The sequence below is a fragment of the Hyposmocoma kahamanoa genome, unplaced genomic scaffold, assembly GCF_003589595.1.
Source record: "Hyposmocoma kahamanoa isolate Upper Pololo Valley unplaced genomic scaffold, ASM358959v1 210, whole genome shotgun sequence".
Lineage (NCBI taxonomy): Eukaryota > Metazoa > Arthropoda > Insecta > Lepidoptera > Cosmopterigidae > Hyposmocoma > Hyposmocoma kahamanoa.
This window is the reverse complement of record NW_020653731.1, coordinates 3,167,555-3,193,427: the sequence shown is the minus strand read 5'-3', so window position 1 is coordinate 3,193,427 and position 25,873 is coordinate 3,167,555. Positions and strand designations below refer to the sequence as shown.

The 25,873-nt window shown below is 34.8% G+C and overlaps 2 protein-coding genes across 2 annotated transcripts in view; both read left to right on the top strand.

Annotated features, from left to right (window-relative positions):
* Positions 1-18,989, top strand: part of LOC113227435 — a 56,639-nt gene extending 37,650 nt beyond the window's left edge. The window contains exons 2-7 of the mRNA XM_026460358.1: positions 6,888-7,205; positions 11,056-11,199; positions 15,185-15,280; positions 16,273-16,385; positions 17,307-17,419; positions 17,994-18,989. Of these exons, the coding sequence (XP_026316143.1) occupies positions 7,059-7,205; positions 11,056-11,199; positions 15,185-15,280; positions 16,273-16,385; positions 17,307-17,419; positions 17,994-18,553 (1,173 nt within the window). The 5' untranslated portion in view covers positions 6,888-7,058 and the 3' untranslated portion in view covers positions 18,554-18,989. The remainder of the gene's footprint in view (positions 1-6,887; positions 7,206-11,055; positions 11,200-15,184; positions 15,281-16,272; positions 16,386-17,306; positions 17,420-17,993) is intronic.
* A 3,197-nt stretch (positions 18,990-22,186) lies between these two features.
* Positions 22,187-25,873, top strand: part of LOC113227342 — a 42,872-nt gene continuing 39,185 nt past the window's right edge. Inside the window, exons 1-2 of the mRNA XM_026460235.1 lie at positions 22,187-22,374; positions 24,044-24,105. Of these exons, the coding sequence (XP_026316020.1) occupies positions 24,060-24,105 (46 nt within the window). The 5' untranslated portion in view covers positions 22,187-22,374; positions 24,044-24,059. The remainder of the gene's footprint in view (positions 22,375-24,043; positions 24,106-25,873) is intronic.

Genomic DNA, 25,873 nt, shown 5'->3' with positions numbered 1-25,873 from the left:
ACATGGTCACTTTTAGCAGCGATACAAATGTTATCGCGCGATGCATTCGTGCGTTTGTCAAACGCGCGAATGCATCGCGACATGACGTATAAATCCGATTTTTGTGTTTTTTTTGCCTACTATAATATACTACCTGCAAAATCAAAAGTTCAATATTTGGTCGCTATTGAAAGCTATTATAAAACTGAATTTAAAATTAATGTAACGAAAAGTATAATAGATGAGCCCGTAAATATAAATATGTATGTTCAAAAATAAATAACTAATGTGGTGAAAGAACAAATAGACATTTCTTGCCAAATAAGTATATTTAATAAATTATATTTTTTGACAGGCAGAGAATTGTTAAGTAAATTCACTTTCAAGAAAAAAAATTTATACTTCTTCAAAGCATGTAACTACTTTGAGTTAAATTCTTACACTATAGTCTTGTAATTGTGATTATACACATACTCGCCAATAAACTGCTTTCGCAGTTTGGTGCGAAATTGTATTATGTTTTCTTGTTTGCCTTATTTGTAAGAAATAAATAAACAAATAAATAAAAATTGCGATGGCGGTTGGATCGATTCAGTCGCTTATGTTTAATCGTTAAAAATGTGCATCGCGTTTGTATCGCGATTGTAACGCTGCTAAGTCGATGTGTGCGTAATGTAGACGATAAAGCGACTACATTGCTACGGAATCACTGTAGACGCGCTGCCAAATGCCGCCGTGTGTAACCGCTCTAAGGCAGAAAATACACAAAGACGATCCACTCATCGCAGTCTTAAAGCTGGTAACTTTGTACATTCTTTGTGCAACCTAACTTAAGCGATATCAATACTGTTTAGGTATTACATCTTCTAAATGACAACTTTTCAGAAAAGAGGTTTAGGGTGTAAATATTCGAACGAAATTAGTCGATAACTTTTTATGATTATTAATAAAAAGATCGAAAAAACACCTTCGATGTGGTTGGATTCGAACCAACGTCTTTGATAACTAAGCCAAGGAACAAACCAGCAGACCTTATACGAATTTTTCTATGTGCTTTGTTTTGGTATTTTAATGACTTTTTTGCCGTAGCGCCATTCGTGAGAAATCTATTTCTCCACTGAGATTTTATAACAAATTAGTGGAGTAATTTCACAGAAAAATAATTGAATATCATGGTGGAGAACAACTTGATGAACATGAAATCGAACATCCTGACATTTAATAAACTTAATAACTTTTCTATGCTCAAGTAGAAGAGTAATGGAATTTGACGATTTTGATTTTATGACTTTCATTCCATAGAAGCACTTTTGGCGTAAGAAGACATGTGGCTTTATTATACCAAGGGCTTATTTTATAATACCAATTGACAGGACGAACAAGTCGTGCGCCTGGTAGTAAGCCGTTCAGTGCCGTGCAGTGTTACTCAGACCTTTAAATAATAGAGATCTGGGGGCATCGCCACTGCGCTCGTCACCCTGAGACGTAAGTTGACAAGTCTCATGTTCCTGTAATTTCACCACTTTACCTACGAAATGTTTCTTCAACGCGCTTCTTGTCGGTTTAAAGATGTTTATCCGAAAGTATAGCTAATGTTAAGTCCCATTATTCAATGGGTGGGGCCTGGTGACTTGTAATACAGGTGAAATTTAAAAAAATTTATATTAAACCTGGTGCACCAAAATATTCAAGGCATGAAAGGCAAAGAGCTAGAAATAGAATTATTTATTAACTGTAACAATATTGATATTCTTTGTATTACTGAACACCACTTTCTATCACAACATCAGTTCATGTTTAGCTTCAACAATCACCAGGTGGCTAGTTCGTTCAGCAGAGAAAAAGCTATTCATGGCGGCTCTTTAATTCTTATTAAAAATAATTTAAAATTTAAAGAACGTACAGATATTGTGAGCCTATCTATTGAGCGGACTATAGAGATATCCTGCATAGAGCTTGAACGGCTTGTTATATTAAGCGTGTACAGACCCCCTCATTCATCTTACGAACTATTTGAAAAAAGATTAGATGAAGTTTTAGCCAAATTAAATAATATAAATAAATATATTGCTGTTTGTGGTGACTTCAATGTTAACTTATTAGAAGATTCCAGTGCTAGCAGTAGGCTCATATCATTTTTCCAATGTTATAACCTTGTGAATCTTTTTTTGGTGCCTACTAGAATAACTTCTACTACTGCCACTTGTTTAGACAACATTTATACCAACGCCGTACCTAGTAATAAATCTATTATAAATAAATTAACTTCAGATCACTGCGGTCAATTGGCCACTTTTAATATAACTGTTGACAAAATGCCGAAAAAGGATATCACATGTGTTCCGATAAATAATGGTCGACTTAAAGCTTATAGAAATAACGTAATGCTTAAACTAACTGACATTCCGTACGTTAACGATCCCAATAAATTGTATAATTCAGTTTTCAACATAGTGAAAAGTGAACGTGATAATGTTTTTAAGTCCAAAATCATAACTATTAATAATTCATTGAAATTTAGTGAATGGGCGACTGTGGGAATTCACAAAAGTAGACAAAGGCTATATGATCTTTACGATGAAAGAACTTATAACACTAGTAACAGTTTTAATGATTTTGTTAGGAAATATTCGAAAATGTTTAAACGTGTTTGTGTGGCAGCCAAAGCAATGTTTATTAATAATAAAATAAAAAGCAGCGCGAATGTAGTAAAAACGACTTGGAATATTATAAATAGCGAAACTGGAAGGGTCAAACCTCGTAACTTAGATTTTCAACTAAGATTTAATGACAAAATTGTAAACACAGACGCAGAAGTTGCTAAAATATTTGAAAATTTTTTTACCGACATTCCAATTTTGACTACTAATTCGTTAAATTCATCTCCCACGGCCGCTGAATCCTTACTAAAAGAAAATAATGCAGTTAGTGTCACTAATTTAAGGTTCCGTCATGTATTTCCAAACGATATTGTTAAAGCCTTTAAGTCTATAAATATAAAAAATACTGCTGATCTTGATGGTCTTTCAGTCAGAGTAATTAGTTCTATAGTTGATTGTATTGCGCCTTACTTAGCCTGTGTCTTTAATAAATGTGTTGATGATGGTGTCTTTCCTGACCTCATGAAGCAAAGTAAAGTTATTCCACTTTTCAAATCTGGTAGTATTTCTGACCCCACCAATTTCAGACCTATATCAATACTACCAACTCTCAGTAAAATATTTGAAAAAATTATTCTAAATCAGATGTGTGCACATTTTTATAGTAATAATTTAATGTCTCCTAAACAATTTGGTTTCACTCGGGGTCGCTCTACAACCGACGCTGGTGTAGAGTTGATTAATCATATATTTGATGCATGGGAAGTCTCACATGATGCTATTGGTGTATTCTGTGACCTTTCCAAGGCTTTTGATTGTGTGCACCATGATACACTGGTCAGGAAACTTCGCCATTATGGTGTGGCGGGACGTGATCTCGACCTTCTTAAATCGTATTTGCGTGGTAGGGTACAGAGGGTCGATGTTAACGGTACGAGATCGTCAGGGTCTGTAATTAGCATGGGTGTCCCTCAAGGTTCAATTCTAGGCCCATTTTTGTTTTTAGTTTATATTAATGATTTACCTAGCCTTATGGAGGGTATAAAACATGAGATAGTATTGTTTGCTGATGATACTTCCTTATTATTTAAAGTTAAAAGGCACCAATGTTCCTATGACGATGTGAACAATGCTATATCTAAAGTAGTTGATTGGTTTGCTGTTAATAACCTACTTCTTAATGAGAAAAAAACAAATTGTGTGAAATTTACATTACCCAATGTTAGAGAGACGGTTACAAACATTGTAGTTAGAAACGAAAAATTGAATCTTGTGGATACAGTTGTATTTCTAGGTATAACGTTAGATGCTAAATTGCAATGGGGTCCCCATATAAGTAAGTTGTCAAAACGGCTCAGCTCTGCAGTGTACGCGATTAAAAAAATAAGGAAACTTTCAGACGTCGAAACCGCTAGATTGGTTTACTTCAGCTACTTTCACAGTCTAATGACATACGGCATTTTGCTTTGGGGTAATGCCGCCGATATCAATAGAATCTTTGTCCTGCAGAAACGTGCAGTTAGGGCAATTTACAATCTGGGCCCCAAAGAATCTTTGAGAGATAAGTTTAAGGAAATTAACATTCTTACACTAGCCTCACAATACATTTATGAAAATATAATTTATGTTAAAAGGAATAGTAATTTCTTTATGAAAAATAGTGACAGACATAACATTAATACGAGGAATAAAAATAAACTAGCTTTTCTTGATAGTCGTCTTCACAAAGTCAAACAATCATTTAAGGGGCAATGTATACGCTTCTATAACAAGATTCCGGTTGATATACAAAATTTGCCTTTCACGAGGTTTAAAACTATAGTGAAACAAAAACTTTATACTAAAGGTTATTATACAACTTCTGCGTACTTGGATGACAAAAATCCGTGGTAGTAACCCGTTTAGCTCATGGAGGTAGTCTCAATCTGATGTTTCAAATAAAAAAATATTGTAAATGTTATTTACAAAGAGCAACCCCTAGAGTTTCTTGCTCATTCTCCTCAGGGGAATCTGCCTTACGAATGAGCGGTAGAGTTTAACCATTGTGACGATTTCAAGTGTAATAATGCTTACCTATGAAATAAAGATTATTTTGAATTTGAATTTGAATTTGAAATACTTGTATCAAGCACCGGCTCCCACAATACACTACTGTAATGTACCTACTAAGATTTATACTGTTTTGTATTTTGTGGTGAGAAATAAACATATATTTATTATTATTGTATTCATCAATAAAATCGACTTGGTTAATTTGGATTTTAATTAAATTAACCGTTTTTTAAAGAAACTTTTACGTCTCAAAGAACCGTAAATATGTAAAATCTCAAACTCTCTAAGTCTACACACATTAAAAGACTATATCATCTGGCTGTTTAAATTTCTTCGGACAACTGTTAAGTAATTTCCCATAATCACATATGCGTAGGTTAATTATAAATAGCATTAACGTCGCATTGTCCAGAACGCATTCGACTGTGAAGTTAAGGAATGTTCCCATCGGACAAAGGTTAGGAAAAAAGGATGGCAGTTGCATCGTTTGCTGTGTGAGAAGTTCCTCTCTGATTGGAAATGAAGTTACTTTTTCGAATTTCAGTCGCTTATATTTATTTTTTCCAACAAACCAACGTTTTGGGGTTCTTTACAGGTACCGTGGTCACGTCATTCTGATTCGAAAAAATAGTTTCATTTAAAATATGTAACAATCGTAAAAAGTTTGTCGAAGGAAGTACTACCACCTTGCCTATTCCTGCCGCCAGGCGATAATGTGAGCACTATTGCATTCCTGTATTGAAGGGTGTGTTCCGGTATCGGTGTAATTACGGACACATGGGACTTGTCAATTTATGTTTCAGGATGATGGGGCATTGGCAGTGCCCCTCAGATCAACGCGATTTAAAGCTATGCGTGGCACTGCAACTATTATGCACAGATGTGTAGCTTACCACCAGGGGCACGATGTATTCTACCGGACCCTTGATAGCATAAAATGTTATCCAATTTTATTTTATTTAAGAAGCATCGAAGACATACATTTGTAATGGAATTCAAGAAATAAATTGCTCTCAGTCTTGGCTGTATGGCGCACTAGTGACTACCTTTTCCACAATGGAAAAAGCGGTACCAAAGAAATAAAAGAAAAATTACATTTTTTTTGGGCTCCCGTTAGTAACTTCCTTAATTATATGCACCATCACCTATGCGCCTATACTTTATTACTTCTCGTTGTGTGGAAGTTTTACATTCTTTTTCTATAATACTCGTATTATATAAGATTCTTACAATAATTTACAATGTCAAATGTCTTATGTAACCGAGCCCGGATCTCGCACGAGTATGTGTGTCTACTTCTTCTTTTTAGCGACACTTAACCACGACTTGTTCGTTCCGTCACTTGATATCATACAAAAAAATACAATCTCAAAAACCTAAGTAGTTGGTATTCCTCTCTGATTCTCTGATACTGAGACAATAATAGCGACTTCTACGACAATTTTTACTCTCATTAGTCTCTAATTTGTCTACAGTTTTACCGTTGTTCACATTAGGTACACTTAGAAAACATCAAATTTGACATTTTGTACTTTGGATCGCAACCGGTCTTGTGTTAAGCTGCATAGAGTTGAATTTTAAATCATAAGTGTCGAGTTTGATGTAATTTTGACTATATACCTATTTTGAGTTTATACAAACATTAATCTCATAAGTATACAAGGTAGAAAAAAACAAATGGGACATGAAGGGGAATTATCTTATCAAACCAACCGAAAATGCACAAAATAAACAATTTATTTTATTGTACTAATCAATAGGATCAATGATAAAGATGAAATTTCTTCAATAAACATTGCGTCTTACAATTAAAACGTCCATGAAATCTGATGTTAATCTAATATTATTATCGACTCTACACGAAGAACACATAGGCATTAACTACTAAATATCCACATAACATTGTTATTGATGCTATATAGTTATTTGCAGTTTTTAGTACGTTCGATTCCTTGCTCAGGTTTTCAATAAAACTCTGGATGCAGTTATTTATATTAAAAAAATAATAAATGTTTCTTTAAGTGAAATTTGGTGTCTGAAGCATTTACGGTAGTTCCCCTCTGTGTCCCACTAATTTTTTCCACCTTGTATCCATATACAAGCTGGAAAAAATTAATGGGAAATTAATTAATTAATGTCAAATTCTGTTCTTAAAAAGATATGCCTACCGACAATTATTATACCGCCCCATAAAAAAATACCGCTGCTGTTAATTTCGTTCTATTCTTTTCTTATACCATTTCTCTTTCTTTGCAGATACTCTCAAGAAAACGATCTCCTCAAACATTTGAGAAGATGTAGTATTTCGAGGAACTCTTCAAAAACCACAAAGTAAATCAATCAAACAAACAGAAACAAATGGCGCAATGAAAAATTTCATAAAGCCACAAAGCAGTTTATAAATCCTTTGAACAAACCTTTGAATCCATGAAGCCTTCTAAAGCCGAAGCGACGATGTCGTCGAGCAATGAGCTGAGCGACGCAGAGTCGCCGAAGCAAATGAAGCCAGCTGTAAAAAGCATATTCTGCTGCACTGTCACTGCTGCTGCGGGATTCATTGCTGCTTACGCATTGGTGAGTGAGATAGTTGTGATGAAAATGTGTCAATAAATGTTACCCAAATGTCAGTGAAGCTTAGTACACCAGCAAATTTAGCGGAACAAAAACATATATGCAAATAAATAAGAATTAGACATAAAATACCAATTTAATTTCTTTAACATTTCTTAACATCGATTTACCTTTATCGAAATAAACCGAAATTAAACAAAATGCATTTTTTTTAGATTTTATGACAAATCAGAAACAGCTGAAAATGCGAAAACAATCAAACTTAGATAAATAAAAAATCTACAAGTAAAGTTTACGAAGTTTATGAGAAAGCAAAATTAACCTTAGACCACTTGACAAGCCTGTCAACAGAATATTAAAACAAATTAATGAAAAACGTAAGTCGACCTAAAGTAAAAAAGTAAAATAATCGATCAGACGTTTGCAAAAAACACGCTTTATTTCGAGGATTTAATTAGTGTTTCGCTAAGTGTGCCGGAGATTGTAGTTGTTTACTAGTACTGAAAATCTATTATCATTGCAATTTATTTTCTGTATAAATGATAACCGTCTAAACGCAAATTAGAGCTAAAGCGTCCAAATAAAGTAGACCTTTCTATTTTCTTGATTAGCCTTAAAATCGGCTCATATTCAAAGCTCAAGACATACCAGGCGTTTGACCAATATTTTTTGATCTCCAACCGGACCCTCAACTTTAAGAAATATTGCAAATACAGGGCCCGACATAAAATGGAAAGCAATTATGGCCATGGAGCATGCGGTTATAATCTGTATGACGAAATTGGGTAGAAGTGAGAGTGAACCAGTAGTATATGTAACTGGTTTTTTGGTTACCATAAGTTACGTCTATGTTAAGTTTACTAGTCGTGTAAGTTGTTTGACGCAGTTTGAAGCTATCTGCTGATGCACTTTAGTTATAAAGTTGCTTGTATTACGATTCTTTTGCTGCCCCCGTGGCCGAACGGTTACCATGTCGTACTCCCAGGCAGAGTGGTCCTAGGTTCGATTCCCGGGCCGGGAGAAATATTTGTATGGCCTATATTTATTTCTCTCTTGAGTTTGGTTTTTGTGGTTGTCTATGTGTGTGTGTGACACAGGGTTTTCCCTAGTGCGGAGCTATGTTGAGTGTGTGCGATATTATAAATTAAAAAAAAGTCTGATCTCGAAAACAGAAAACTGTACTAAGGCAGTACAGTTTTCTCTGTACTAAGGCAGTACAGTTTTCTGTTTTCGATGTAATTTAATAGGTTTTTAATTTAATTTTATTTTATAATACCAAGTGACGGGGCGAATAATTTATATATATATTTGTAATTCTTATTATAATTAATAATTATATATATTTAAGGTTAGCGACACGCCTGTCCATAACAGTTGTAATACCGCTCAGAGCTTTAAATCGCAAAGATCTGAGGGGTTCTGCCACTGAGCCCGTCTCTCTGAGACATGGGTTGTAAAGACTTATGTGCCTGTAATTTTATATGAGTTCCATAAAAACTCAGAATGTAGCTATGTATACAGGGTACACTTAACGATTATTCCATTAATGCCCAGGCTATATATATAATTCCATAAATATGAGAGATATAAAAAGCTTTAAACTGTTATCAAAAGTACGTTACCCAATGAGTAAATTGACATTAATAACTTTTAAAAAATAAAACTAGAAATAACCAAAATTTTAACATTATACGCTCCTCATACTTTTAATATGACGTTTGTATAGGTTTTAGTTTTCCTAATGTAAGAGGTAACAATAAGTTAACAGGTAACAAAACTGCTATAAATAAAGTAATAAAACTTCTTTTATTTTTTTCTTTTAATTTAATAAAAATATAATGGCATACTTAGTCAATTATTTGATCATAGATTTGAGCTGTCCATAATAATAAATAAATATGATCAAATTTTTTTAGTGCTGATCGACTCAGTTTCATGTAAGGATCATTTCATTGTATGGGACAAAAAATCGGGACAGCAAAGTGGGTCAAATTTGAGTAAAATTTTTCTTCACACAAAATGAATAACATTTTATCAATATCGAGTTCTTAGGTTTTCGCGATTGTTACACAGGAAATGAAACTATTTTTCCGGATTTAAATCGCGTATGCGGCCCGAAACGTTGGTTTGTTTGAAAAAACAAATATACGTGATTTAAATTCGGAAAAATAACATTTTATGAAATTTTTATTTTATTTTATTTTATTTATGCATGGTAAAGTATAACTATATACATATATAACTAAAATAAACAGTGAAGTAGGTCAATCAGTTTACACTATTAGATATAATATAACATAAACATGTAAGCACTCTGGAGAGAAAAAATAGAAATCGAAGAAATTTTGTGAATTTTACAAAGAAAAAATACTTTCGTATGAATTAAGTAAAAAATCACTGAGTAACCCTCTCGCTGCGGCAATTCTAAATTTTGATCAAAGTAACCCGCACTGTACACTATGGTCATATTCATTATTTCCACTCTTACTTGGCTCCATGTATCGACGGTCATATTTGCCAGTGTTTCATGTTTGTCTGAACGTCAAATATTTATCTAAGTACCTACATCAAAGACTCAATAGCCAATGTTCCACGTGAAGTGCCACCCTTTGTGTATCACGTAATGCACTAATTTATTAATTAATTTATTTATCTCGTATTGCACATGTACGTATAAAGAAGGTCTTACAATAAAATTTAATATTGTACATAACCCATTCAGGGTGTTGCAAATAAGCTTTAAACGAAATCTATATATGATTAATAAATTGTAATTAATAATTATTTTAAAATTAAATTGAACGACGTGAGCTTTCCAGTGAGTCTTTTCTTTATTTTTCACACATAACTTATTTACCGAATAATATGATTCGTGAATAATCTCATTCAATATCTATTGCTTCAATCTCTTTTTAAATGCATTAAAATTGTCCTCTTTTCTAATAAATAATGGAGTTTTATTGTACGTTAAAATTGAACTGTACAATGGACCTTTTTAAACATTTCGAATTTGGGTTCAAGGAGGATTATATTATTTTTATTAAATTCAAAATATGTTGGTAGTTTACGGATAAATAATGCTATTTCCATGATATAAAAACATGGGAGAGTTAGCATGTTCTCTTTAATAAAATGTGGTCTACAACTTTCCCGTTGACGGATATTTACAATAATAAGGAGACACTTTTTTTTTAAGGATGAACAGGTTATGCGCATGAGTACTATGTCCCCAGAGAATAATTCCGTAGCGCAACCATCCATTCGCATACGCGTAGTATGCAGATAAGTAGCTTGATGTTGATTACCTCCCCCGATCGGAAACTGCGTCTTTTCTGAGTCATTCACAACTGGCCGATCGGAAACGTTTGACATTTCTAATCGGAACAATAGTTGTTTTTAGTCACAAATTATAAAGATATAGTGGGAATCAGGTTCATCCTCCGTTTCCTTACCATCCTTGATGAGATCATTCCTGTCATTAGGCATATTTTTAACTACTCTATGACAACCGGTGTCTTTCCATCGACATGGAACGAGACTCTAATTACTCCGTTGCCAAAAAAAGCTAACCCAACGTCTTTGTCGGAATATCGGCCTATATCTATTTTGCCATTCTTATTATATTAATTCTGTCTTCATGAGCTTTCCAGTTTAAAAGCGAATCGATGGTTATGTCTAACATTTGTATATTGTTTTAACTTTATTTAGAGTTATTGGTGATTTATAATAATGATGGAAACGTATGAGTTGAGTTTTATTATTGTTTATCTGAAACAATAACGTCATAAATTCGTCTTCATATTAAGGTATTCTGCTATAAAAATTATTGAAAGTAAATTCTACTATTTTTCAGGTGGCGTACGCTATAGCCTTAATCTACGAGATAGTATGGGTTGTCGAAGCACAGGGTGGGCTGCCGATGGCGTCAGCGCTGCTCATGATCTTGTACAGCATAGTCATAGCCGCCACTGTCACGTTACTACATGGGCTCATATCGGTAAGAATAAATACATACCCGATCATACACGGTCACTCTCGGACTAGTGTTCACTACCTAATTCCCGTGGCAATTTTTATTATTATATAATATTGTAATATAATTAATATAATATTGGAAAAAATTAATATAATATTGGACGATAAAAAGTCGAACACTTAAATAATAAAACCTGTCACGTAAATTAGGTAGTGAACACTAGTCCGAGAATGACAGGCATATCATTTAATAATAAATTGTAGAACAGTCTGTGTGGAAAAAAGAAACCGCTGATAAAATGTTCATGTAATATCAACTAGACAACATATATTATTTGACTGCCTCCGTGGCTGAACGGTTACCATGCCGGACTGCCACGCAGATGTCCCAGGTTCGATTCCCGGGCCGGGAGAATTTCATTTGTCTGGTTGGCTGTGTGAGAACTGGCATTATCGTGGTGCAAGATGATAAGGCATTTATGGTTACTTTTACGGAGTTTGTCAAAAACTTCCGGCTAACAAATGGTCGTGTACCAATTACTATTCACGGTACTACAATTCTCCAAAGCGATAGGAGCCACGTATCCAGTTTTATTAAAAAAAGAAGCAATCATCCGCTTAGAGGCACTTTGCACGCGTGCCACTTTGGTTGGTTTTTCGGCTCATCTCGAAAGACCCATGCGCTCGATTGCTGCTTTCTTTTGGGATCGTAATTATAAATCCATGTTTCGTCACCTGTTACTATTTCCCACACCAAATTTGACGCCCCTTCGTTGAATCTGGTAAGCATGGCATTGCACCAAGTGACGTGATCTGTTTTTTGAGCCTCAGTCAAATTGTGTGGGATCCACCGAGAGCACAGCTTTTTCACACTCAAATGTTTGTATAGTATTGCTTGTATTTAACTCATGCTTTGATCATACGGCGCACAGCATCGATGTTTTTGTTGTTAACAGCAGTGGACGGGCGACAATTAAGAAATTCGCCACTGAGATTCACACGACCGCGTTCTGAATTCTGCAAAGTAGCTATAAATAGTCGTCTTCCATGGTGCTTCATTGCCAAAGCAGTTTGAAGCCGAGGGAAGCTCCACTGAGCTGTTAAATTACAATTAAAGTAGAAAATCACGCTACGAAAATTTTCGCGAGTTAAATCCATGGTGATATAGACAACCAATTTCTAAAATGACGCCACAATGTAAAAACAAGTGACAGTCAGATGAAACAAACTGTATTCTTCAGCCAAAGAGTTCCATTTTCAAATGTTCTAAATACTTTTTAAATATTGTTTATGTAAGTGGCCAGTTCCGGAAACGATATAGAGCGCCCTATGTATAAATACAACATCACATACGTTGCTCTGATCCCAAAGTTTTTTTTTCAAATTAAATCACTCGTGTGTTATGGGAATCGGAAACAACGACTGTATCACAAACATCCACACCCGAGACTATGATAGAAAAATTACTTTTTCCACATTAACCCTGCCGGGAATTGAACCCTGAACTTCAGAGACGACACCATGAAATTCGGTGTGCCAGTCACTCGACCACGGAGGTAGTCAAACTTAGAGTGTGTAGAATACAATAAGGTGACAATGCGCCTGTAGTTTTTCGACAGTTAAACCGTCCCACAAGGTGGAAGCAGTTCGCCGTGCAAACACTTAAGGTTAGGTGGGATTCCCAAAGCATTCAACCAGTTGTCCCACAAAAGTATAAACAGTGGTGTGCCACAATAGACTCCGATTCCAACAACATATCTAAAACACCTCACTAATCTTATACAATTATCTTAACACAGCGTTTCAGGATACAAGTAATGTCATCTATTGGTGGCGCTCGGTACTAAATTGCAGTAGTGGCGTTACAGTATCAAAATTTTATTAATTTAATGTTTGTTACACACCCGGATACATCATTCGAGCTAAGATAGCTCTAATTTTCAGTATTAAATGCATTAAGCTTATACAATGTTTGATTAATAAAAAACTTTTATAGAGTTTTGGAACTGGAATACTGAACAAGTTCTTACAGCCTAAGCACACGGCGTATTTTATACACGCCGTAAACGCGCGCCGCGTTATCTGCGCGTATACGCGCCGCTGTAATAGTCCGTATGTATCGCACATTTTGATAAAAGACAGTTTTAATCTTAGTTTTGTTTGTTAATTTCAGTTGGTTTTTGAAATGAAGCAACTACATAAAATTATAAGTGTAAACGCCAGTGGAGCATATAAGCTTCTTGCTTGCAACACTATGGGTCGTATTCCAGAACTCTACTCAATACTCAAGTCAGGATTTGAGTATTGCAGTGAGCACTGAAAATCATACTCAAGTCCTTGCCATTAGAGTCGTATTTCCAGTGCTTGAAATCATACTCAAGTCTGCTCAAATCCTGACTTGAGCATTGTGTAGAGTTCTAGAATACGACCCTATGTTAGCGCGCGTTTCAATCGATTCAATACAGCGCAGCGCCAAGCGCGTCTGCGGCGCATATACGCGCAGATGACGCGAGTTTACGGCGCATTAAAATACACCGTGTGGATAGTCTCCTACTGAAAAACAATTGTATTTATAAAATCGGGGAAAACTTCTTCGATGATAACAATGCAATGCAAGATAGCTTCGATTATTAGCCGGACACATGACTATATTTTATTGATTTAGTATACCTACATATATAAAAAAATAGAATTTTTATAAACTTATAAGTTTATAACATATTCTCACAAAACTGTACATTCAGTTTAACTACATAATGAAATGGGATTTGTATTAAACCCTCTCCTTAAAGGGACCCGTGCACATCAGTGGGACGTATATAGAGTTAAAGATATGAAACTTAGTATGAAGACAGTACTTATCATTTTTTAAAGAAAGTAACTGAGACCAATGTCTTTCTACAAGAGAATGCAATAAATGTTTTTTTTTTAATTTTCACCGCTAATGAAATAATTGTGTAACACAGATATAATCTGCATTCTGATGTTAATAAACATTATTGAATTTTATGTGCATACTTGCTTCAAAAGGTGATAAGATGATTGTTTCGATATCTTTACACTTATTGGTAGTTATTCAGAATATTTGTATTTTACTGGTGAACTCCCACAGGGCACTGTTCTATATACCCTAAAACTCTCTTCCTACTACACGTAGGTACATAATATACATACATACCCTTAGATTAAGGTAGTGCGGTAGTTGGATTCTCCAGTGGAATGACGATTTTCTAGCGAAACGTTGCATTTTTTTTTAATGAGAGTTTTGGCTTGGATACAAAACCTTTGAGCCATGGTTTCGTTTAATTATCGGGATCCTCAATAAATATTTTAAAATATTCTAATATAAGTTTTCACTTTCACTTACATAATTTAGTTCACTTGTTTGGTTTTATTAAATAGTCTTTTAAGCAGCGTGAGTCAATATTAATGTTTTTACTTCCACTTAAATCACACTATTGTCATTTCGAACATAAACTTTGATGTAATAATAAAACTTCGTAATTAATGGAATTTTCTGGAAAAGTCTTTTGTAATTTGGTTTAAAATAAGCTATTTCATTCTTCGTATTTTCTTCATACTATAGTACTACTTAAAAATAATCTTTGTAAAACTGTACTTGTAACTTCAATAACCCGCCATTATTTTCTTGATCAATCTTTCTTATTTTTATTTTTTCACATTCCTGCAGACTATTGTAATATTTTTCAATAGCAAAATATTACAATTGAATATTTTTGTTATAGACATAACATGGTCCCTTTGATCTCAATTATATCTGATCATCCGGACCAAGGACGTGTAGAATTGTAATTAATTAAAATTTCATTCATATCGATTTAGGAATTGCCGAATAAATCCATTCGGAAATTGTATGTACATACAAGTTGAGTGGATACCTTTTATCTTTAGATTTTATATATAAATGTCTGTGGTATGCCAAGAAAGCTGCGCTCGCTCCGCTTCGATGATAGTTTTATTTAATAGATTGTTATGTTCATTTTCAGAAAAACAACCGATGCCTGATGGCGTGGTTGATTACAGTGATACTGGTGCTTATACCGGAATGCGCTCTAGTTTTCTACATGTCTATATGTTATTGGGTAAGTCTGTGTATTGCGTGGATTAAATAGGGAAATAGTAATAGTAGGTAATAGTAGTAGAAGGTTCCGATAAACAAATGAAATTGCAGCGAACTAAGGCCAATTGTAATACTACGTAACTACGTTAAAATGAGTTACTTAAAATAAACAGTAGATTACAAAAAATTTAATCAAGAACTTCTTCAAATCATAATTGTACGGGAAAAAAATGGACTTCCGAATAATATACCAAACTTCCGAAAGAAAAACTAACTTACCGATGTATGTTCGGTTATGTTCTAAGTTGTCACTCACAATAATATTTCCGTATGACGGGAATAGTTTAACATGTACAAAATTTATGAAATGTGAGTTAGAGTTAGAATAGTGTTCAGTAAAATAAAAATTAACTTGGTAGAGTTGTACTACGTGAGCAAGATTTTTAAAAACTTTCAATAGTTTATTCGGTTGTTTCCGTACTCTTGTTTGCACAAAAGTTTTCGGTAGCTTAGTAAATAACGCAGTAAAATTTATATCCCGAATAAGCTCACTTTTAATTTACTTTTCGGAACTTTTATTACTACCCGATTTAATACTTGTTAACATTATAGAGCAATGATCCTGTCATTAGCTAAAGAACAATTTTATTTCTTTTAAAATGTATCTCTTTAATGAGTGTCCAATTTATTTTTAAGCATCAATTTCAATAAGCCGTGTAACTTTTAGGAGTTACGTATAACGGGACTATATGTCCCGCTTTGAGCGGAACAGTCCCGCTTTTAAGCTTCGTGTCTCACTGTCCCCAAAATCTTGGTTTGAAGGAAAAAATAAGTCATATTAGTTATGAGTACCTACATAATTAATGTGACTATTACTTTTTTCTTTTAAACCGGGAATTTACAGTAATAAATCCCATCTTTCGTACCTAGAGAACCTACCGTAGCTCAATATTTTTTGTTGATTTTGCTTAACATGCGATTGAATAACCTACTTAATTATTTTCAACTGTGCAGGGTCTTCAAGGTGTATACGGCGGCGCTGAGTTAGCGTGCTACGTGGCGAGATTGCCGGCAATCGTGTGTGGCGTGGTGTTGGTGCAGTCGGCTTATGCTATACGTGAAGCCAGGTACAAGTCACGCTATAAATAAATTATCATAAAAGCATGAATATGCCGCTTCCCGCTCTTTAAGTAGTTAAATGAGGATGTTTAGACAAAGGAAGTTGTCAACGACTGTTCATAGCTTACATATTATTTATTGGTATACTTTCAACAATTGCTATGAAAGCGCATTGGTTCAAAAGTTTTATTCCTTAGGCACTCTATTCAAAAATTTGTTCCTGGCGTAATACTATTTATATGTTATTTTATGAATGCTATATGACTTGCTTTTAAAATCCTTTCTCAACTTCTTTCACTAATGCTCTAATGAGTTGTGGAAAAATATAGATTTTAAAAGTTTCGTGTTTATCCACTGTATGTTTCTGACACGTTTATACACAATGAGTATGGTATGTTCCTTGTGAGTATAGTGTTCTGTGGTGGTATGCGGGCAAAAAGAGGGTTACAGTGGTAACGCAGCTAACAATCCAGACGAGGATCGATAGCGAAAGAGGGTATACGACATGTCTATTCTTAAAGCTGTCGACTGACCATGAGCATGGAGCGTGAAACCATTCCCAGATATCAATAGACTAATAAGAGTTCATATTGTTGGTTGGCAATTTTCAGGTTAATTTTCTTTTCCTAATTTTCGTGGCAATTTCTATAATTTAAATATTGTAGAATATTATCATGAAGTATTATTGTGTTAAATATTATCTAATATTTCACGAATTTACACCAATACTTAAATAATAAAAATTGCCATCGAAATTAGGTAGAGAAAACTAACTTGAAAATTATACCCTGCTACCTATATAAAACCTGTTAACTAGTGACCAATCAAGGTGGAACAAGTCAGAATCACGGTCCCATCTTTAAATTCACAAATTCGTTTCAATTGTTCCTTCCCGTCTTAAAGCACCTATTCTTTTTAACATATTTCAGGAAAGCAGGGTACCCCAACGGCGTGGCCCCGAGTGGCAGTGAATTCGATGCGAGTCATTATGTTCCAGACGCTCCTAGCGCGTTCACTAATGACGCGTTCTTAGCTGATAATGGTAAACGAATAATTATTACTCGTTATTCTCATGTAAACTGTGGCTTATGAATTCTTACACAATCTGTAAATCTGGACTCTCTGAGCCTCACTACAATGATCACGTTTGGTATGTGGTTAGGTGATTTATATCACTTGGCCTTAGGTACAGCTGCAATAATAGTATTAATTAACGCACTCTATTAATCTATTTGACATGAGGATATTAAAAATATGTAGGTGCCATTATTATGAGGATATTTCACAACGTTTGTACCTACTTAAGATATGGTTTTTATTTTGTTTTCTATCAATTTCCATCATTCTCTCACTGATGACGGTGTTCAAACCCATAAACGGAATTGTAAATATGTTATTGTCCACTTGCAATAAATTTAAGTATATTTTAAACCAATGCTTGCAATACAAATACAATATACATTGTATTGTCTTTTGCATTGCAAATAATATGAGTATGCCCAGTTTTTTGGCAGCAATTTTTGCCAAGCACTCGATGTATCGCCCAAAGTTGATATATATGATAGAGTTGAGCTAATATCAAAAGGTCATAAATAAATAAATCCTTCTGTTTTCAGGAAAACCCGGCTCAATGCCAGATCTACGTCGCCACCTCGCCGCTCGCCAGTCCATCAACCTGGGCTATCCACCGATGATGTTGCCCCAACCGCCACCAGCATACTGGCAACAGTTAGCCGAACGACAATACGCCGCCAGCCTCAGAGGTTACCCAAAACCATTCTCCGGCCCACAAATGTACGGCACATGGGTGGGACCAAGATCGGGACCTTTTGACCACCACTCTTATAAAAGAAGGCATTCTGTCGTAGGCGCCTTTGATGAATACCCAGCGAAGAGCTACGATCCTTATGAAGACAGAATGGACTGTAAAAGTGAAATGGCCTTTCCATACTACAGACAATATCAATATGACCCTAGAATGTATCCTCCTGATTACGATCCTAGATGTTATCCAGATTATAAAAGGGAAGATGCAGCGTATGGTGTTAATTTATTAAGACATGATCCCTACCATTTTGAATCCAGGGAAAGAGCGTTTTATAGTTTAAGAAACAGTCATACTTCTGTTGGTAATGAGTCCGATGATTTGACGAAATATAAAGATGTCGCTTTATAAAACATTTCTTTGTAACAATAAATGTGACGTAGGAATCCAACTCGCCGTACACATATTAAAAATTAAACGGTTGACCATGACACTTGTGAACAGCCCGAAATAAATATCCGCGACTTAGACCTGAAAAAATACTTTGATTTGCAATGTTTAGCAATCGCGAATTAAAAAACCAGGTTAAGAACTAACATCCAAATCCAACGCAAGTTCAAAAATACGTTGGCGATACCTGACGTTATAATAATATAATTGGATGTGTTGGCGAGAGATTGCGCCGTTCATAAAATCGTCAGCGGCGGCGTCTGATAGTTTTTCACTGGCGGTGGCGGAAATCGGCGTGGCATATATTTTTTTACGACATTAAGTGACATAACAAACAAGTCGTGTGCCTGGTAGTGAGTGACACGCCTATCCGTGATAGCTGCAGTGCCACTCAGAGCTTTAAAATCGAAAAGATCTAAGGGGCACTGCCAGGGCGCTAGTCACCCAGAGACATAAGTTGAAAAGTCCCATGTGTCTGTAATTCCACCAGCACCTATACCCTTCACAACCGAAACGCCGTAATACTTACATTACTGCTTGGCGGCAGAAATAGGAAAGGTGGCGACAGTACTTCCCTGGACAAACTCTTTCACAAGGAGCTCTACTACTCTACTACTTACTACTTTAGAATTCTTATTTTTCATGTGTTCAAAAAACACTAAGGCTACTTACTAAAACTAATTTCTGTATTTATTTTCAATGGTTTTTCACACTTTAACTTCTATATTAGCAGTAACTACACAGGTACAGTTACTAAAAATGATTAACATAGAGAATGTTTGTAAATAAACATTCACATAAAAATAAACGCTCTTATTTAAATATAAGTAGATATTCCTTAATTACTTTTAATTGTACGGAAATATTTTATTGAAATGTAGTTAATAATTAAAAAAGAAGCTGATACGTTATTAAAATAAAACAAATTTTCACGACGCCCATTTTACGCCGGTCAAGTTGATGGCACATATCTAACCAGTCGAACAAGCCGGATAAAATTTAGCTGGCAAATCATTAGTTACATAATAGGATTAGTGGATAATATAAATGACATTATAAAGTGTCTTCATACTTGGTGCTTTTCTATTGTGAACTGTCCAACATTAATTAACTTTAGGAAATGTTAACAGTAATTATTTTTCTAGAACATCATAACAAATATGCCATGGTTATAATAAAAATGTATAAATGAAGTGATTTTGATTATAAATATTTACTTTAATCATAAATATAATTATTTGTAAAATAAAAAGGTATTTAATTTACACAATGTATTTAAATAGTAACAAACGTAAAATGCAGTTACGACATATATAATACTTTGTTATTTTTTGTTACACCGATATCTTTTAACGCGAAGACATTGGTTAATTTTCTTGAAATTCTGCTCTATGACTTGTTCTTCCAAGTTAAAATTAATACTGTATAAGTAAATTTAGTTAGTTACCTAATAACCAAAGGTGTAAATATTGTTAATCTAAAATGATGTAAATTGAACATTTCGAGTCACTATTTTATGAAGAGAAATACAGTGAAATAAAATATATTTTATAATACGTATCGTGTTTTTATTACTTTATGAATAGGTACCTACTGTTGTTTTGAAAGAAAGTTTTTGTTGTTTCATTAAAATCTGTCAACAAACACTTCGCAACATTACCATAGAATATGTATTATTGAGCATACAATGGCGTTGCTAGGTGGTAAAAGAATAGCTCTTTAATACGTTCAGCGATGTATAAGATCACGCCCGGAATCCTGATCAGAAACGGAAATACTATAATCTCATTACATTATTTGCAAGAAAGTAGAAAGCTTACTAATCATATTCCAAATTGGCGCCACTTGCAATGTTCTTCAAACGTTTTGTTGTTGTAAGCTGCACTCTGGGTTTAGAGCCGACGACGCGTAGGATGGGTATTGTTTAATATACAGAATCGATATAGAAAGTACACTTGTAGCGCTCGCTGTTTTAGTTTTTTGTAACTTTTCGTAAATATGCTTTCGGTAAAGGTCAAATAACTCAGCTTCCGCAAAATATGACGGGTGCTGTGTGCAACGTCAAAACGCATTCCTACAATGTTGCTACATTAATAAATACTTTGATGTTACATTCCAACATTTAAAACCGAGTTTTTTCTATATTACTCTACCCTTTGCAAGTATGCTATGTAATAGTCTCACTTAAATTACTTATAGGGTCGTATTCTAGAACTCTACTCATTGCTTTAGTCAGGACTTGAGTATGATTTAAAGCACTACAAATCATAATCAAGTCCTTGCCATTAGGTTCGTATTTCCAGTGCTTGAAATCATACTCAATTCCTGTAGAGTTCTGGAATACAACCCATATTGTAGCATTGGCGACAAACCCCTATGCTAAACTGAAATGTAATGTACATAAACTAAAAACTAAATCATGTAAAAACCTTAGACTTTTTCCATTCTCTAAGGTAAAAACTAATCACAATTTTATTTGTCCATGGAGGTAAAATACGATAAAACTCGTCTTTAGTGCCGGGTTCATGAGTCTTTCACTTGCGTTTTTTGCTTGCTTGTGTGACATACGCATAGATCTGGCGCGTACACGCAGGTAGGACTGTTTACGAGTCGCTCGCTTGCATCGGACACTTTCTTTGCGTTGCGTGAGTTTGATATCTACCAAACTTGATATTTCCACGCAAGCAACATGAAACGTTTGTGGAGGACAGCACCACTGGCCAATCACAGAGCAGCAGCGTCCACGCGTCCAATAAAACCAAAACAAAGACAAGGCGCGCGCCGCGTATGCGCGCAAGTCTCTCCGCAACGTAAAGCGGAAGACTTGTGAATGCCTTTGCGCGGAAGGCAGATTTCTACGCCGCGCCGTGTATCCAGCCAACGCAAGCAAGCGAAAAACGCAAGTGAAAGACTCGTGAACCCGGTATAAAACAATGTCATCTGTCTTTTCAAATTAAATGTGATTATCTGTCTTGTTACGATTGTGATATAATATCAGGATTTAGAATGTCAGTAGTTCTTAGAGGTTCGCAATCGCCTATAAATCCCAATTGTAGCGGTGCAATCGCGCATCTGTATCGATGCAGTCGCGCGCTTACAATGCGCGCGTGTAACCGCTCTAAAGGATGAAAAACATCAAGAAACGCTTCAGTCTGGAAGTTAATTGTGACACCGTCACCTGAATTTTATGTATAATTTATTTCAGAATCTTAATTCAAACACTGAAATTATTTAATCTATAATTTGCTCCACGAGACAGATAAAATTGTACAGATATATTTTAATATCGTCAATTAGAAAGTATACAATTCAAAATATGAACCCTGATATTTTACATCGGGTTAATTTTAGACATTGGCAACACCGATCAGCGTTGGCTGTCATTTTCAGAAAAAAAAATAGAACGAAGTCGTCGACATTTCTAAGTTTCAAAGTTTTGTGTATTGTAATAAAAAGTTACTTTATAAGTTAAAGTTAAGTGTATTGCGACAACTTTGACGGAATCTAAGTTAAACCTAATTGCGATTGTTGATAAAGTGTTATTTTAGGGTAGTGTTGGCCGACATAACTGTTTTTAATCGTGTGTAGGTGGCCACCATGGACTGTGTCAATGTGAAAGTGTTTTCGCATTAAAATTTAGACCCCATTGTTCAAATCTTTCCGGGTAGGTGTTGGGAAAAAGCCGCATTAGTGCAACTTGCGTAAGACACCGCGTTTAGACTCTAGATGTAACGTATTAAGTGCTATGACTACGATATTCGAAATGTTTTTGAGATTCTAAGGTAAGTGTACAGTTTTCTTAGTTTAAACGTTTTAAAAACTTATCTACGACGGTCTTATGCAGTTCATTGAAGGTAAACAAACTTTATTTTGACACTGTATTGAGTTTTTAAATGATCAATAGTTCGATTTATTCTGTTTCATTTCAAATCTAGTCTTGGTTTACTATATAATTTTAGATGTGAAACACAAAGTAACTGCATCATAAACACTAATGAACCATGTATATTATATATTTCATTATTTACAGACTTCATAGAATACTTTGTTATTTATTGGAGAATTATGATAATGATGTACCTACTTACACTTAACTGCCTCTGTAGCTGAACGGTTACCATGCTGGACTGCCATGCAGTCCCGGGTTCGATTCCTGGGCCGGGAGAAATATTTGTGTGGCCTACATATATTTATCTTGTGAGTTTGGGTGTAATTTGTGGTTGTCTGCCTATGTGTGTGTCCATGGCACCTGCAATACAGGGTTTCCCTAGTGCGGGGTTATGAGTGTGTGAATTGGTATACAACTATACCAATTACCTCTCAATCTAGGGACAGAATTCACTCTTGGGCAATACATGTAACAATTTCTGGTTCTTAAAAAGTGGTTAATGAGAACATAAGCAACAACACACTGAGATCATAATGGCATACAAGTTGGAGTTTCTTCTTTTACACATAAAAGCCTTTTGATCAATGGTGAAATGTTGATCAACAGGCCAGGTCAAGAATACCCTTAATGATGAGTAGGTGTGAATGATTTCTGTCAGGATCATTTATGTGGAGGGCTGTGGTCTCTGTCTACCCCACTGGAAAAAGGGCGTGTAGCAGCATGTATGTATGTAGGCAATGTTAGTACCCATATCAGCATTGAAATAGCTGTATAAGAAAAACACATTTGTAAACACATGTGTAACCAGTGATCGGGATAGTATGGACGTACCCATTTCGTCATCAATGCATATAAAATTTCTTTGTTTACTATTTATTTTCTATACATTCCCAAATATAGATTGTTTCATGTTTAATTTTTAAATGGCTAAAGTATTGAACTACTTAAGTACCTAGAGAAACACAACTACAGTATTATTTTTTGAGACCATAATTTGTAGCAAATACCTAATAGAAAATAATAATTTGTTTCCAATGTTCTCAAATTTCAATAAATAATATGCTTATTCAAATTTAATGAGTTCCGGGAAGTTCCATGATTCGTAGAAGGGAATGTCCACATCATTCTTTAGTTTAGCTAAATTAACTCCCTCAATTTGGATCACTGGTTAGTAAACTGATATAAAATTGCAAACTACTGTCCTTTCTGGTTAGTTTATAAACATTAATTTAGTCTAGTCTCCTTAGATTCTAGCATGAGGCTGATGAAACTCTGCATCTCCTTACCCAATGTTGCCCCCTGATGTTCCATGCTGGGAAGGCACAGGCTACAACCAGAGGACATAAAAACTGTCTACAAGTTACCCCATCATAGAAATACAACGCTCACTAAAGCATATATTAAACAATTTTATCTGTGGCCCACAATTCAAAATAATGATGGAGCTATTCTTTAAACTGTTTTACCCATAGACCAGAAGCTTTATCATCTATTCTGTATTCTAATATCTTGTATGTCGTCGAGCAGTACAAATTACTCATGGTAACCTTTTAAAATTTCAGTGCAGCAGCTAGAGCAATGATGAATGTGCCATCTCAAGAAAATGTCGGACTGCTGTCATCAGGTAACTTTATTAATAATCGGGATCGAAAAGGACGAAAAATGTACGTGATATAGTAAAAATGTGCAATCTTTATCTATACAAATTGGTCGCTCTTAAGCATTGACTTACAAATAAATGGACGACGGGTCTAATATAAAAACCACGAAAAAAATGTCCCAAGTCAACCTATTCGAAATTTAAATTGTTATGTCATCGCAGTATCGCGCTGTCCGTAGAACAAATGAAGACTAAAGCGGAGTGTCGCGCTCTGTATACGATTTTAGCGCCTTACAAGTGCGGACACTTTTTAGCGCGGACCCGACGTCCATATAATTGTAAGTCAATGCTCTTAAGGTAAAATTTACAATATGAAAATATTGATATTTGTAACTGGTGGATTAAAAAGCAGTTTGTAAATTCTACTATTTATAAATGTGTTTAGTAATGTTTAATTTTGCATTCACTGAAACAACTTTTACCTCTTACGATCCTTGATTAACAGTAATATTTTTGTAAATTTACATAAGATTGATTTAATCACTCAGATACATTCTTTAAATGAATTCGTCGTAAATTATTATAATGTCCGCAATTTCCTCAAAGTAAAGCCTGAGATGAGACTGAATGGTTTTCTTTGTTTGTGATATTTCAATCTTTTGGTATGTTTTGAGTTTCTCCATCAACTAGTGATGTTACTCAACTACTTTGTATTGGTATAATAACATACCTTTTACTCCAATCTGTTATCAAACCGCCTGGTATACTCAAAGCCTCAGTGATTGATAATTGATTACTTTGGTTATGCACCTGTCACAATCCTACTGTATTGATTTTTTTACAGACTTTAAAAAGCCTTATATCAAAATTTCCCACACCTATGTGAAAGAATGTACATTAATAACTATAAAAATCACATTCCTACGAAGATAAAACAATATTTATGATGGTAGATTAAAACAATATGTTAATGTACTTATTTGTTCAGTTGTTTTATATATTTTATGATGATGTATTGAAAAACTGCATTCAATGCATAGTACAGTATGTTATGTATAGTAAGTATATGCAAACTTCAAATTTTTAAAGTAAAATTTTCAAATATTTAAAGTTATGTTGTAAAAGTAATGTTCCATATACTTTGGTCGAGTTTAATTATGATTATTTTTAGAGTGTCTTCAATCCAGGCCTATGTGGTCCCTCATCATTACGACAATCAACTGATCTATTGTGATCACCACTAATTATTACAGTTCAGAACCAAGGCCAACAGCATTAAAGAACTGAAGAACTTTCCTGGTTTTTATATCCTCTTGTTGTGGCCTGTGCTTTCCCAGTATGGTACTTCCCCAATCAAGGGGCAGCACTGAGTGAGGAGGGAGATGCACAGGAGTTTCATCTGCCTTGTAGCACTCTCAACATGTGCTTGTGTAAGCCACAATGCCCTGTTAAGGCTCTAGTCAATATTCTGATGCTATTCCTGTCCAGTGATTGGTGCTGTAGCCATACGCTTAGGGACGTGTATGCTCTCGTTCAGCAGAGTGAGCTTTGTCAGGCTGTGTATGTGTACTGTGAATAATGCTCACAGTCAAATAAATAAATTAACAAATTTTGAATTAAACATACTTTTCATCTGTATGCAAGATCGCCCCATACAAGCTGGTTTTTTAATCATTAGTTTCGCGCGTCTATAAATTAGCCACACACCAATCGACCGTGGTCATCCGTCTAAAAAGTCGCATCACTCGAGCTGGTTTTAATGACATACTTTTTTAAATCTGTCTATAAACTC